Genomic DNA, 16881 nt, shown 5'->3' on the forward strand with positions numbered 1-16881 from the left:
CTTATCCCACTTTGGAAAGCAGGTTAGTTCTATTCCAGTTTATTTATGCTTTTCCAGATTTTCACGTGACAAGATGTTCTCAAATTTCTACACAACCGGTAAGTAGGCAAGAATTCAGTTTGGTTTTTTGACCACAAAACCAAAATAGGTTTGCTATGCTCACTGTTCTCACATGAATACACCGAATATAGCTATTCTACAGGAAAAAAATTTACAAGGGGATTACAGCAAACAGAAATTATTTTCAGGTAGAACAGTTCTTCCCTTAGTCACAACATTGCTTTTGAAGACATTTGTTCACAGCCTTAAGGATGAAGTTTTAATATAAAAAGCTGTCCATTTTTAATATGCTTCGGTGTTTTGTTTTGTTTATTTCTACAAAAGAAACTGTTTTAACACAGTTCTGGAGAAAGCACTTTCCAGATGTTAACAATGATACTACTTTCCCAAACATCTGTATTGTGAGATAAAACTTGGTTCCCTGCAAAAGATTGTGCTATGTTCAGACATTATTCTCATCGTCCACCAGCAGTAAAGTTTTGCAGAACTCAGTATTGCTGAAGAACAGAAAGCCCTAAACAAGTTCCTTGACCTTTGCTAGTAGTTCAAGAACCCCGCTATCTACACATTTCAGCAACAAAGTGTTCAAGAGTATTGTTGAAGTACATCAAGAGACTGTCATATTAAGAAGATAACCTAAGAAACATGTAGATGACAATCTGATTTCAAATACATTCTAAAGCTGCTTATATGCTTTATTTATATGGTTCCTCACATGTGGCTGGGCTAAACAAAACTGTTCACTCTCAGAACTGTTATGAAATCTCTTTCTTGGTTCATTCAGGAGACTATAACAAATTATTCCATTTACAATTGTATTTTTGCACACATTATTATTTATAAATTTCATAAATGGAAATCAGATATTGCTTCTGTTCTTAAAAAATCCACTTTCAACTGCTTACCAAAAATCCTAAGCCAACATCAGTAACAGTCCAAAGTAGAGCTCTTATTTAAAAAGAATAATAATTAAAAAAAAGACCGCCTATTAGAAATGTTTGTTTTTCCATCAGCAACACACAGCTAGCAAGAAACACGAAGCATTTCTAAAATGAAAATTCTGATTACAAACTCATTCGTGGCAGCAGAACAGGCAGCTGACATCACAAACCTGATAAGGAATACTTATTTTCTCTTTAGCTACAAAGTAGTCAACATTATCCAAAGCAAAAACAGAAAGTCATGATTTTTTAACTTTCAAGTTTTTCAAAACTGAGAATGATAATTTTATTAGTTTACAGTAACAAAAGACTAATAGTGACATTACAAGCTCAGAAAACAAACACTTCTCAAAATATTTTGAAAACTTTACTAAGTTCTAGGGGTTGGGGGTGTGTGTGTGTTAGGTGTTGTTTTTTTTTTTTTATTAGGAGTATTGTATTTATATCAGAAATAGTAGAAACTGGAAATAAAGAGCATTGCATCTGGTTAGATAAAACTCATTCACTGTACAAACTAGGCATTGGTAACGAAATAACTAACTGAAATCCGTTAATGCCAGTTCATTTAAGACCTTGGGCTACTAGGTCTTTTTCACTGACAGTGGCAGAAAGCACAAGCTGTATATTCCAGGCTGACCCAGTATTTTATGAAAATAAAGGCCAAGGGTGCACTAGATAACAACTCATGCAACAATAAGGCTGTACAAGACGCAAGAACAGCAGAATGAAAGGACAGATCTTTACCCGGGTAGCTTTTAGGCAGCAAAGAGATCCTCTGTACTTTACACACAGGCTCAAACTATCAGTTACATTGATGACACTGAACTCTCACATGCCAGACCCAGACACACACTTCCATCAGAAACCGCAGCTTAGGGCCAAACTATTGACACTCATGGGCATTTTAAGAATATAACATGTTCATGCACCACTTTAAGACACATACATTATTTACTTCACTGTTAAATTGACACCGTCATTAAAGTTTTGAGTTTACTGAATTTTACCCAACAAGTAAAGGTGTGCTTCTTAAAATTCATTTACATACTGCACTGCAGATACCATGTACACATTTATAATCAGCAATGGCTTTGGTCTCTACAAAAGCGATACAAACAAAGCACAGTTCTATCAGAAAGTAAATTAGAAAGCTGTATTGTTGGTAATATATTAGTTCCCCTGAAACAGTTCTAAAGACTGCCTTTGTTTGTGTTCTGCACGAAAGAACAGCCAAAGCTTTCCCAGACAACAACCTATGCAACAGTTAATTCGTACCCTGGTACAGCCTAAGTGTACAACTAAACACAGATCTCTGATTTATCCCTAGATAAACACGTGTGAAGTTACTATCAGACTTCTACCGTACTTTGCAAAACTAGAGAACAGCTTTACCAATCAAGCTGACTGATACTACACAACTCAACGGATTTACCAATTTAATAATCCTGTGTTTCAAAATGCGCAATGATTTTATTCTTCAGGTAAGATCCACTGATAGTTTCAGAACACTATAATCCTTTGTAGGTATTAATATCACCATGAAGTACTTACCCTTTAGCAACAGCTCTTTGCCATTTTCAGTAATTTGGTTTACCATTCTTCTTTCTGCTCTTAGTACATGCTTTAGTAAATGCCTTCTCTGTGAAGTCCTGAGGATTGCACAAGTTCAATAATATCGTATTCCCAAAAGAACTTTTTTCCACCACCTCTGACAAGCTGACTGCTGGCTGCAATGCTGAATGGGATTGATCTCTTTCAGGAAGCAAACACGTTTCTTACAGAAAGCTAAACCGACACCAATATAATCCTGGTATTATAACCCTTTCAACACTGAGAAAATATACAAGTGTCAAGATCTTACTGAAAATGCTATTTATGAAATCCAAACCCAGCCACATTTAAGAGGCACGTTGCCAGCTGTTCGCACACTTACTCAGAAAAGTGTGTGCCACAGAAGTGCTGCTTGCTGAGTGTGTACTCAGACAGCGTTTTAAACCTGCTAATGGCACAAAAGTATAGCTCTGTGACGTTAGCCCTCCAGGCATTTTAGCTTTCAAGTGAAAAGAGTGATGTATTTCTTTCCATCTTCAATACTTTTTAATATGATTACCCATTAATGGATGAATCATATGCAAGATCACAAAAAAAGAAAGCACCAGCATGATGAAGTGGAGGTTTATGTAAGATACATAAGTAAATACTAACTTAATGATTCTAAGCAGTTCATAATTACCAGAACTCACTCCATCCTGCTCATTCATAAGGAGGTCCTCTGGATACCAGCACACACCACACTGAGACTTATCTACGTTATACCGTAGGTGCAATCACCAAGAATGCCTATGTAATTAAAGATGCCAAGTCACTTTTGAAAAATCGGATTTAGGAATTCATATCACTTAGGAGCCTTCATAATATAATTTGTCATTGCCAGCTGAAAAAAACACTATGAAAACAACCTTTGTACTTCATTGTAATCCACTTCAGAGGTTCTTTCATGTGGAACAACTCCAAATCATTTCTCACGACTATCCTCCCAGAAACTCTGTCCCTTCACATGCGCAAAGGCACCTCAGATGTAGCACACCCTTTATCAAATCACAGGGAGAAGCGTTCTAGCATTTTCACTGCCTCAGGAAAAGCCTCTAACCTTGCTGTAAAATGTTCTCACTTTCTCCGAAAGACAGCAACATACATCTACGAGACCAGCATGCAGCTTCCATGCAATACTCCATTTACCTCTCTCTCTCCCAGATACAGAAAATTGTTTTCAGCTCTATACCTGTTCAGCTGACCATGGCTGTGCAGTAGTAAGATGAGAAATCAACAGCAAAAAACCTAAACTCAAAAAAAAAAAATAGCCCCACAACACACACCACAATTTCAGACACATCGGCTCCCTTCTCCAGTTCAACATGTGCCAAAAAACAATTGTACAGGTACAAACCATGGAGCGAGAACAAGCAGACGGCAGCGGTGACCATTAAGTCAGTATTACCACCAGCTCAAAAAACTTCCTGCAAGAAAAAATGGAAATACAGGAGAAATAAGCCAGAGCGCTAAGTATCTCCAGACATACAGAAACTAACAGAAGAAGGAGGTTTAATTGCTTTGCAAATTAATTGCATGTACATTCTATGCATTATATACAATGTATATTAACAGACATCTACAATCCATTCCTGGAAGAAAGTAGAAAGACATCTCTACTCAGCTACAGCTTATTGTGAAGCCCTGAATGTTTTATTAAGTTTTCAGTTAACTCATATAGAAAGTGCTGAATACCAGATTTTTCTTACATTTGAGAAGTACCTTGTTCCATGTGAAAACAAAGTGTGTGAGAGATTATTTTTTTTTAACTAAGAAAAAAAGAAAATAAAAGAAAAGAGAGAGAAAAAAAAGAGCTAAGCTTTTATACGCTCCAAGGATGAAGAGCTGACCTTTCAGTGCGAAGTGCTACAAACAGCCAAAACTCACTGCAACTCTGGTCATGATACTTAAAGAAAGTACAAGTCAGCATGAGACTTCTCCTAGCAAAGGAAGTCACTCCATCCCACTGAATATTTCAGAGGGTGGAGAGCACTCTGACATTGCACACGATAAGCAACAATCCACAGCAGTACTTGCACAACACACATATTCAAACACGTTTATAAAGAGCTCACAAGTCTTCCAAAACAGCACAAAATATTTCACACTGTGCAACACACAGCACAGACCAAGACAGAGTCAGGTATCTGAAGACGTCACAGGGGCTTTTAGCATCATTTTACAAAAAGTTCATGAGTTTGCCATAGCAGCAGAACAAAATGAGTACAGCACATGAGCTTACAGAAACTCTTTGAGGAGCAATGGGCAACATTAGATCACTTGTCTTCTGCTTCACCAGTCAGGAACTAAATCAAGCACACGCAACAGAATCTAAGTCAGAAGAAACTCAGGGACGTATAATGGTGAGCTTACTCCCACTAAAGGTACACTTCTACCACAGAGTCCAGAATACAGTGTCTTAAAAGTGCAAAGGCAAAATATTGCAATTCAATTATTCTGTGCGCGTTGCCTTGAGTTACAACTTTAATGCTCCCTGCCCGTACAATAAAAGACATCTTAACACAAGGCAGATAATTATCCCACTATCTGGTTACATAGTATTGGGATTTACCAAACATAGCTAAACTATACCTCCCTTCATGTTTGGCTGCAGTATCCCTGAAATTAATCCCGGACATTGCCACCCCATTCTCTGGAACATGCAGGCACATCTAAAGTGAACAGTTTGTGTCTGCTTAGGCAAAGTAGCCAAGATACAAGTTATAACCACGCAGGAACTGAATTTGGATAAGGTTGGCAAGGGTTGGCATGTGATGCTCTAGAAACAGCTGTGCCCTGGAGATCACGTCCCAGTACAGGGCGCAGAACACAAATTTGAATCAAGAGAAAAGAAGGGATCCTGTTAGGGGGAGACGGCTAAGTCGTATTGCTGCTGAACACTTCATATTGTAAAGTCACAGACTGGACAGTGAAAACCTTAGCAGAAGAAAGCTGAAAATATTTGGGAGCAGTCAGTAGTTTCTGAAATCAGACCTGTAAGACTATTAAAGAACCTCTACCTTTGCCTTTTACATCAACTCTGGGTACAAATATATGCTATAGCAAGTAGTAGTAAAATTGATGTCAGTTACACCATTTAGAAGTGGATGAGAAAGGCAAAGCTCCTAACGCAGAGGTAGAAGGCAGAGGAGAAACAGCAATGTGCTATCCTCCAGAGAGAGCAGCAGCTACACCGTCATCTTGAATTGCTCCAAGTCCTGACTCAGATCTGACCTCCTACATGGAAATACAGAGGTGGACTTTGCACATAATAACTAAGCTTGGAGCTGCTCAGCTTGCAAGCACAGACAAGGTCATAACACAAAGTAGCATTGCCATAGATAATTTTATGAAAAATAATTACACTCCAAGGCATAAAAATTGTGTTTTACTGCAGCAATCAGCAATTTAAAGTATGCAAGAGCAAGTCTCAGCAAGCTGGCCCTCCTTCGGAGTTACCCTAACTCAGCAAATGGGCAGTTTCTAATGGCATACCATAAAAATCCTTTTTTTCCCTTTGACACGGAAGCGAAAGGCAAAAGTTTGAAGCCTGGATGGTCTAACCTCCTTCACAATAAGGCGGTATCTGTAATGATTGAATGATGTTCTAAATCCCTCAGATAAACACAAGAAATAGCTGGCTACTGGTAGGAGATGAAAAATGAAGGTTGGCAATTAGACTGTAGAAAAAAACCTCACATACAGTTTTGTTCTGGCATAATTAGTTTGAACCTATACATAGTACAGGCTGCCTCTGCCCTAAACACAGAGCTCTGCGTCATCTCTCCTCTCCCAGGATCTTGTTATACAACCTCTGCTACTGTTCCCTGCAAGCCAGCTTCCAACATCAGCTTACAGCTTTGATTCCAATTTTCAAAGTAATCAATGGATTGCATACTAATTATATTATAGACCACGTGTCAATCAATGAAAGAGCTGGACTTTCGGGACAATGCAGGTCACTTGGGTGGAGCGTGGAGAAAGTGGCAAATTAAGCATTCTCGATTCAAGGGGATCGACCTGTACGACAAACTTCCAGGGAACATTAGGCAAACCCAGAATCTGGATAGCTTTGGAAATGCTGCTAAGCCATGCCCTAAGCAAATGAGCTTCCCAGTATCCCGTCAGAGCACAATGACCACCAATACAAAGGTGGGATGATGACCGTCCCCTCACCAGTACCAGCAACTTCCTCCCTCACCCCTTTCCCCAGCTGTCCAGCCCAGCCTGGCACTGGCCTCTCATCTTCAGCTCAACAAAATGCCATTTCATTTACATTTCCAACAAGTCTTAGGCTGCCTCCAGTCAGCAAAGCATAGCTAACTTGGCAGGACTGCCAAGTTATCAACCGTCCCCATTCATCCATAAGTTAATTGAGTCAAAACTCCTTTTGGGCAATTAGCTCTTTATTCTGCACATCGAACTCCACCTCTCTGTCCTACAGAGCAGAATGAAGACCAAAAGATGCTTAACAAAAAATTCCACCAAGTATTTGCAATAGCAACAAAAATTTTGAAAAAAATGTATTGCCAGAACTGGTCTAACTTATACATCTGCTGCTCAAACATGAATTAAGACCGCTGGAAAGTAAGCGGTTATCTTTTTCCATGCGAAACCTAATACCTACCACAAAATCTAAAGCCCTATTACATGACCTATTAGGAAAAAACGCTACTCCTGTAACTCCAGTAACTTCTTTTTATGGTTCAGAAATGACAGTTTGAGATTCAAGAATAAGAGTAACTCAGGACAAATAGGCAGTGGACAGCCTACAAAATAACCCCTGGATAGGTATTCAGAGGACTTCAGAAGAAAGGGGACCTGTACCACATAACAGTATACAAAATGGTACCATATCCAAAATCCAGAGAAGTTTACCCTACGTGCATTATAAGAGCTGTGTTTTTCCCGGTCACGTAAACTTTTTATATTTCAAGACAGAACATATTAAATGTATGCCAAGTATTTGATTTTGCTAAAAGACTAATTTTTTTTGTGTATGGTATTTCATTATTTTGCTCGCTTAAAAAGAAGGTATTGTTTGGTTAGCATTCACTACAGCAGCCACTGTGAACGATGCACAGTTCTCCATGCATGAAAAAATCCAAGTATACTGAAATAAATCATCTGAAGCAGCTCAGTACAAGAACAGTACTACTACTACAGCTCAGAACAAGAACAGTACTACTCATTGCTAAGGGATCGCTTGGCATCATTTAAACAGATGCCTATTGAAAACTAATAATTAAGAAAGAGATTTTACTGAATCAAACAACAAAAAAATACTGAATCTTTCTTATCTGTGAGAACAAAGCTTAGTACAATTAAGAGATTCAAAATTTCCAATTCAAAGGTTACTGAAGACAGTGGAAATGTTCCTAAAACATAATTCCAATAGGCTTTAGACCATGTCTTAAAGTGGTGCATTTTTTTCTCCGTCGTTCAGGTTACAGCTCAAAGTATTTAAAGAAAAACCTCGAACCAACACGTTGAAGACACAAACGCTTTGATCAAATAGATCTTGCTCCCACGTATTGGTGATAGTAGCAATTTTTCTGTAATATAAATCAGTCTGCACACTAAATTATTTGTTACATCATAGTCAAGAAAAGGTGTAAATCTTCAATTGGTCTTGGAAGGGGAAGCTCACCAAATGTAGCTTTTCTCTCCTGGTGGCACTGGGTGTCCCCCATTCTGTTACATGCACTTAAAAAGTAAGCGGTGATCACTTAGTTTGATCTTCCCCAAGGTTGTTTTTGTTCTTTAACTTCAGCCAACTGCATTTATTGTGTTTGGCTACATTTCCCAGTCAATGAGGCTGCAAAGTACCTTAATCTCCACTCCACACAGAACTTTAGAGCAAAAGCCAAACTTAAACTTTACATTGAAAAGCATGCAAAAATGTATTCCTTAATTTTGCTGCAGTGGGGAAAAGAAAGGAAATGTCAGTATTTTCTTTACAGAAGGGAAACACCAAAGAAATTCGCAAGGGGAAATTGAATAAAACACACACAGATCAATTTTATACAAGAGAGATATGTACTACAAACACAATATAAGAAGCCCCCAAATTCATTTGAATTTCTTTAGAAAAGTGCAGAGATTCAATAAAATTATGTAGCTTCAGTACGTAAAAAAATTCCCAAAATTATTCTCAAGTTTGAAATGGGCACTTAGGAAGTCAAAAGGAGCGAGCGTTTGCAGATAGAATTAAATGGAAACACGATGTATTTTTGTGTGCAATTGCTTAGCTTTCTAATACAGGTGTTCTCTAAAACACAAAAAATCAACAGCTACAAAAGACTAGTGGAGGGTTATTTGGCTTTTTATGAGTTTTTTGCAACATACAGACACATTACCGGAGTTGCTTTCAAATCACTTAGACATATCACAGAGATACTTCCCAGAGCTTTTCCAAATAACTGAAATACCAGAGAACCCACAAAAAGGCCCATGTTTTTCTATATTTAGCTAAGTCTCCTGGGCGCCAGCAGTTGGCACAGATATCCCCTTGGTACCGGACAGCTGCAGCCTCTCCAGCTCTGTCTTAATCACCCAAGAGGTACGAGAGACATGCTTAGCAAAAGTAACAGTTTATGCAGTAAAATGAGCTTTTTGCTTTTCCTAGACAAGCATTTTTATAGATGAACTAAACCTTACAAAACTGTATGCTGCTAAAAGAAACTTGAGGTATCCACCATGGGCTCCACTAAAATGAGCTTCTCAGAGAAATTCTTTTGCTTACAGGCTACAGAGAAAGTATACACCATCTCCTTCATTTACCCAAGTGTTATAAACAGCTAAACGTGTCCCAGAGCACTTCTCCACTCTCATTTTTCACTTATTGCACTCTTATCTTTCCTTATCTGAAGCAAGAGTCCACTTATTTATGCACCTGTATTGTTGAAAAAAGTATTCTGGAGTTTGGCACTGCTATCAGTGCTGTGCTCATTGCCCATTACACAAACAGAACAAAAAAATACCGGACTTCAGGAGGATGACCCTGCTGCTAAGACCCCTTTCAGGATCTGCATTTCAAGTTATAACTACTGCTGTGTATCCTACAAGAGCTCACAAGTATGCTTTATGGAACAGGAACAAATATTGACATATTTAGTGCTGACAGAACACCTTTAACATCTCCAAATTTACACATTAAACTTTCCAGTGAGGGAAAACAGTTGCTAAACTTAGCAGAACAGAAAAAACCCTCCCTCATCAAAATGCAACTAAATTGAAGAAGGTGCAGTCTCCATACTGTTCACAAATCACCAGAAGAGACAGTTCACTGACATCAGTGTATTTCTCTTCTCAGGTTACTTTCCTCCCAAACAATTCAGAGCTGCTGCCTCAACTCTTCCCCAGGCTCCCTCCTCCATGACTTCTTGCTGCAGTTTTGAGGCAACATGAAAAATGTGAAGATGCACGTGCTACAGAGGTTATGCAAAAATACTCTACTATAACTACTGTAACAGCGCCATTTACCCACATTGCTGCTAGCAGAAGTTCTTGAATTTAAGACAACTTAAAAATATATTTGGACGCATGTTTCTGTCACTCCTGTTTAGCTGTTGTATCTAATTCATTATATGACTAATTTTATCTTATCTCTGGACTTTGCCAAAACACATACATTAAGAATTAAGTGCTTTGGAAAGGAATTTTTGAATGATTTATGTATCCCCACTGAAAGTAGCTTTAGTCATATTTTACATGAACTTTATTTCAAGTCTCGTAAAAGACTTAAAACCTGGAAAAAACTTAAAACTTACTAGTAAGTTACCACATATTAAAAAGCAGTGAACCAGGAAGAAGCTTAAAGTAAAAACGCAATGCTATCACACCAGGACTTTCTTTATCCATCTTCTCGAAAATAGCTTATTGCAAATGACCAGCATAATCTGTTGCTGCACAAGGGCACCACACATACTAATGCAGACTGTAAGCATGAGGAAAAGGTCTCAAGTCTAGTTAGAAAACTCTGGGCTGAAAGCAAGACATGTGATAATTGGAACATAAGCAGAGCAATTCATTGGCAAAAACCAAGGGTGGCAGCTGACCAAAGCTGGTTAGTGACACCAAGCTGATTAGTGTCTCATTTCCACAAACAAAAGTCACAGCAAGATAAATAACTTCCCACAGGACACATGACAGTGCCGCACTTTGGTTAACAGGGTACACAATCACTGTGGAGCTGAGATTCCTATTAAAGCAAAGCTTATTTGGTTTTTTTAAACACTATTCATAACCCACTCTCCTTCTTCGTACCCTGTGTACCCAACCTAACATGCCGGCATTATTTCAAAGACTGAAAAGATGCCAAATTCACATTTCTCATCCCTGCCGATCCATAAAGCAAGGCTCACATGTTTATCATAGGATCACAGGAAAATTCTTTGTACTTCTTTTTCTAAATGGAAGACGTCAAAATCTATTACAAGCAGTGGTAGTCAATGGAACCTGCTTAGAAAAAAAAAAAAAAAAAGCTGATTTTATTCACAAGCAAGCTCTGGAACTATCTGGGAAGGCTAAATTATTGCACACTCACTAATGTCTTCTTAGGGAAATGACCGACAAGAAATTCTATTGCAGAATGGCTTCATGTCTGTAGCGTTTACATGACACTGTATCACTTGATGTCCCAAATAAAGCAAAATTCAGAAAAAAGATTCAAAAACAAGGCTATGACAAATAAAGGTCACAGTGAAATAAGAATCTGTCAGAATCATAAGCAACAGCCTAAGAGATTGCACAACTGCACACTGTTACAGACCAGCTATAAACAGTTACATTACTGTGACGGACCACAGGCTTGAAGGGCCATATCGTTAACTGAGTCACTTTAACTCATCTCCGATCAAACTGAGCAACCCAAAGAAGTCTTTGAATAAGGTTCTAAATAGCAAGCTGATAAAATACAATCTTCCCTAGAGAAGATTCACCAGAACAACTGTAACCAATTCCTCCTACTGACTATGGCGGTGCTACTTGATCGCATAGAAAGACTGGATAACTGGCATTGCTCAGGTAGCTCTGTGTGCATTCATGCAGTGCCAATATGAATCATATGCACTTTGATAGGGCCACAGTCTAAAACTCTGAAACTCTGGATGCAAGTCAAACAAAGTTTACCTCGTTTGAAATCAGGGGCATCACCAAAACCAACAAATACTTCCACAAGCCCTGTAATCAGTTGCCACAGAAGGCTCCGGAGGGTCACTCTCTTCCCTTCGCTCTGCAGGCTCCAGCCAGCGCTAAACAGCTGTGAGATACTCTGTCTTCAACAGGAGCTTCCCATCTCCACCACATCGTATTATCAACGCTCCCCCAGTATGAGAGGCTACGCTAACTCTGCACAGGATGTAGAAAGAAGCACCAAGAACCAAAGGAATAACACAAGGGAATTCAGATTCCCCTCTATAGAGCCATAAGCCCAGGAAACCTAGGAAGAGACAGAAAAAGCTAGTGGGGAAGAGCATGCTTGTCAGTACAGGTAGACAAGACAGCATATCTTTATACCTACACCCTGAGGATATGAAACAACACTTAATTACTGTGAAAGTAAATTAAAAAATAGAAGGCAGTTATAGTTCAAACAGAAGCAGAACTAACTACCATATATTAATAGAGATGCTACTAGATATTTATCAGTTTTAAAATAGAGACTCAGCTAACTTCCAGCAGCACGGTTCTATGCTGCAGTCGGAACAGCAGTACTTAAGAGATCACAGCTTGCCAGCTACTGATAGACTGCGACGGGGAGCTGAATGTTGTTTGCACACATCCTACAGGCAGTCTTGCATCCAAATGACACGCAGTTTGAGCTGACCTTCCTTTATCCACCACGGCAGTAATTTCCAGAAATTAACACTTACCAAGCCATGGCCAAAGCTAGCTAGTGGAAAAAGTACTCAAGGTCTCAATCTGCTGAGATGGGTGAAAAGCACCTGTTACTTTCATACATATGAACTACATGTTTAGTAAACCGAGAGTTAAGCAGACATTTTACAAAATGAAGTCAAGGCCCTGTTCAACCTTTAGGGCTAGAGCCTCAAATTGTCTGTGATAACAGACAAGTTGGAAAAAGCACCTACCTTTCATTATTCCAAAATACCCACAATAGGACTGGAAAGAACTGACATAATGGACATTAGGCCTATGTAAGCTACTTGGTATATGAAGACTAAAATTCCTTTGAAAAGCATGCAAAGAAAGGAAAAAATTAATAACATAAAAAAGAATGGTACATATTGGAGATTTAAGCACAGATTCAGGGAGAACTGAACACAGTGACAAGGAAAGAACTGGACCTTGATCTCGTGACAGTTGAGTACCACTCAGCAAAATAACTCTTTTCTCTTCCTTGAGCACAGGCCTGAGCAGTGCAGGCTCCCTTCAGGGATTATTGTGCATCCAATAAAATTTGCATTCTGAAAAGTTTGACTGCACGGGCAAGGAAGAACAGGTCAGGTGTTTACCGATTTTTCTTTTGTTGCCTAGAGTCATGCGTGATTCACAGAGGGCAAGTCAGATTCACCAGCTGAGCCCATGGGAAGATCCTCTTCTTAAAGGTTACAGAACTAAACATAACTAAGGCAGAAAAAAAGAAACAGATACCACAAAGAACTAAAACAACCTTTTACCACAACTACTCTACTCTCCAAATCTAAGTATCCTTCATTTTCTCACTAGCAACACTCACCATATTTAAATTGATTTATACCTTAAAGTCACAGCAAAACACCAAGAGAGGCTGAGCACTTGTATTAGGTGCCTAATTAACGAATGCACTTCTCACCACCCAAAATGCCCTCCTACTTACGTGATCCTCTTCTGCAATTGTAATAAATTAACCACTAGCAAAAAGCAGCTCCGCGAACCAAGAACAGTTGTGAAAGCCACACAGCCACAATACACACGCTGTAGTATTCAAAGGCCCGGGTTGAGGGAGAGGGTCCTAGATGCCCAGGCACATTTTTCAAGATGACATAAGCAAGAAGAACAGTCACCTGCAATTCGGCTACTTTAACTGAATGTTTTACCATCCGTTTATTTTGGTAGCAGAGCACTGAAAATATCTGAGCTATCTCTGCGTCCTCTTATCACCTCTGGAGACCGCAGTTTGTGGGAGCAACGATAACGCCTGTCCCTGCTCCCCGGGCTATCAACAAGTGGCCGGGGAGCGCAGGGAATCCCCGGGGCGGGTCGTGCCGGGCCCGGCTCCTCTGCGCCTCCGGAGGACTCCCCAGCCACCCGCATCCCCAGGGCACCCGCGGGCTGCGTTGCCGCCGCTCGGCCCGGGCCGCCAGGGCTGACAGTTGGCGACAACGTTCACCCACCGGGCCGGGCTCCCCGCGGGCCTCGCCACGGCGGCGCGGCTCGGCCCCAGCAACGGCAGAACCGCCGCCCGCCCCGGCGGACCCCGCGGGGGCTCCTCCTCCGGGCGCGGCGCCCCTCACCGGCCCCGAGAGCCGCTACCGCCGCCCTCGCCTTTGTCTGCCGCGGCCGGCGGTAGCGGAGCGCAGCGGGGGAGCCAGGCTCGCCCCGGCTCCCCCCCCGGGAGCGGCCGGCACCGCGGCCCCCCCGCCCCGGCCGTGCCCGCTCACCGTCGGAGCTGACGGTATCGTAGGAGTCACCGGCAGCGGGCGGCGCGGCCGGCTCCCGGTAGTCCACCCAGCTGAGCCCTTCTACGCTGTCGTACTCGGCACGGTGCTTGTCCTCCACCGGCACCACGGTGAAGTGCGGCATGGCTGGCGGGGCGGCGAGGGCTCCCCGCGGCACCGCAGCCAGGCAGGCGGGACGCGGCGCGGAGCCGGCGGCGCATTCCTGCCCCGTGCGGTCACTTCCTCTCAGGAAACCGCGCTCCTCAACTCCACCCATTCCCCTCCGAGCGCCGGGGCGGCGAGGCGGCGCGGCGGCCGCCGCCCCTGGGGCCGGCAGGCGGGCGGGCGGGCAGGCCGGGGCCGCCCCGCAGCCGGGAGCGGTAGCGGGGGAGGGGGTCGCTCCGCCGGCCGGGCGCGCTCAGCAGCGGGGGCGCGGAGGAGGGGCCGGAGGCGGCGAGGCGGCGCGGGGAAGGGGGAGCCTTCCTCCCGCAGTCATCGTGACAGGAGCCGGGCCCGGGGGCGGCGGGAGCTGCGGGGCGGGGAGGGGCGGGCCCCCTCCGCGCCCTCCGCCCGCGGCCCTCCCTTGCCGGGCCGCCTCGGGGAGGAAATTTCCCTCCGCCGTGGCCCGGGCCGCCTCCGACCCCCTTCCTCCTCCTCCCCGCCGCCATTTGCTGAGCAGCAGAGATGCGGGGAGGGCGTTGGCGCGCCGCGCCCACGCTCGGAGGGGGCGATCCCCCGGGGCTGGGGCCGGGCGGCCCCAGGAGGTCGCGTCGGGCAAAGAGGCCCTTCCATGGCGTGGGGTGGTCCCCTGCCCTCCCCGCCCCGGGCCAGGTGGTCGCGGACCCCCGGGAGGGGCGGCGGGGGGGAAACAACAGCAAGGGAGGGGTGGCACATAAAGCCCTGCGAGGCTTTGAAGGAGCTGAGCGCGGCAGTTAAACATTCTGCCGGCTCCCAGCAGACTGCTTAGCCCTGCCCTTCGGCTGATCAGCAACAAAGGGATGAAAAGCATACCGTCATCCTGAGAGGGGGTTTATTTTTATGCAAGTTATCGTTAACTTCAGTTACCCGGCAGCTGTCCCCGCTTCCTGTGTTTGCGGTGGCAGCGCGGTGGTTTCTCTGGGGCTCGCTCCCCTCTCTGGCTGCATGAAACCCTCTGAAAGGCGAGCAGAGCAAGCCCAAGGGAAAGATGGCCGCACAAAAGGCAGGGGGGGAGCGCGGGGTAAGATGGTACGCTGGGGAAATTTGAATGCTGGCTGGAGCCAAGGGTATTTCTAGCTATATGCAAAGTAGACAGTTGCTAAGGCAGCAGACGGCCAGGGCAGATGAACTGTGGCCCCGCTGCTCAGGCAGGGGCCTGGGAGCCGGGGTTGCACCATTGTTTTGTCCCACTAATGGAGGCAGTGGGGTGTGCCACCCCCTCCCAGCAGCTGGGACGGATGCCTCGGTGGCGGCAGGGCCCATAAAGGCCAGGGCACGCCTGCCTCTCAACCTCTTGTCCCCAAGGGAGCAAAATTCAATTTTGCCTTCGCATTTGGCGCCAGCGATGGGTATCTTGGCCTTCGTTTGGTCTACAGGAGCCTTCACATGGAGTTTAAACATGAACTAATAGTTGATAATGCTATCCATTGTCTGTGTTTGAAAGCTAGCCTTGAAAGTAAAAGGATCCCTTTTTAATGCGTTACGTAATTGTCAGGAAAAAAGCTCTAGAGAACAGTTTCTGCATTTTACTACAGAATATCAAGTCCAAATAGTTCTGGAGATTTTTGACTAAAATACTTAAGAAATCTGTGTACAGTGACAAGCCAGTCCAGTAATGATGTAAGCTTCGTCTTCAGATTGCATAGGAGTCTATGGAAGGATATAAACCTTAAAGCAGAGGAAGAAGATAAGACTATGTTGACATGTCCTGTGTTCAGAAGAACCTAATCCCTACCTTTCTGAATTTGTCCTGCCTTTTTGACAAAGCAACCCCCAGGTCACTGGGAGAAAGAAAAATGTGTAATGAGCAGAGGGGAGACACACAAGAGGCAGAATGCTTTGTTGGCAAGAACTGAGTAATAAGTCTACTTTTAATTAGTTAGGTTTTCAAATAAACAAGAAGGATCCATGCTGCGGAGTGAGTGCTGCCAAGGGCGTACAGGTCTCTCAGTTCACTTAACACAAACTTGCTGGTAGACCACCTCTGGGGAAAGCCAGAGCAATTACACCTCTTAGTATTGATCAGACAGGTGGAAAGACTTCTGAGACTCCTGTGCTTTCATATAACCTACATTTTACCTTTGTCTCTTTGCTTTATTGAGGAAAACACCAATGATCTTCATGTGGCCATGTGTATCTCAATAACTGCCTCGTCGGTTTTGGAGGAGATAAAAAAAACCCAGATTTTCCTCTATTCAAAACTCATGGCATCGTGAACATCTAGGGGGAGGTATTTTTTTCCCAGGAACCCTAAAATGAGCATATTTGTAAATAGGATCCCACTGACATCTGTAAAGTTTTAGCAGCAATTTCTGTGGGCAAGCTAGGCCAATTTTGATAATTTAGAAAGCATTTCGGTTGATTTTAGAAGTGTTAGTTCTGACAGACTGGAAACATCCAGGTGCACCACTTCAGCCACTCACTGTGTTATCTCCAGCTCTATTTTTTCCCCCAGAGGAAAGTGGAACAATTGCCCAAAAAGTAGAATT

The 16881-nt window shown here is 43.0% G+C and overlaps 1 protein-coding gene across 11 annotated transcripts in view; it reads right to left on the minus strand.

The window, feature by feature from the left end:
• The window catches only part of SLC12A4 (solute carrier family 12 member 4), a 51069-nt gene extending 36357 nt beyond the window's left edge, over nt 1-14712 (minus strand). For 2 of the 11 annotated variants that reach the window (XR_012586530.1, XM_074583162.1), the window contains exon 1: nt 2553-3929. Coding sequence is in view for 4 of the 11 variants with exons in the window: in XM_074583161.1 (XP_074439262.1) it covers nt 14198-14471 (274 nt within the window). In the remaining 7 variants the exon portion in view is untranslated. The other 9 variants (XM_074583163.1, XM_074583171.1, XM_074583165.1 and 6 more) reach the window with 9 other exon arrangements.
• Nucleotides 14713-16881: the final 2169 nt, after the last annotated feature.

This window comes from Larus michahellis, chromosome 4, assembly GCF_964199755.1.
Source record: "Larus michahellis chromosome 4, bLarMic1.1, whole genome shotgun sequence".
NCBI lineage: Eukaryota > Metazoa > Chordata > Aves > Charadriiformes > Laridae > Larus > Larus michahellis.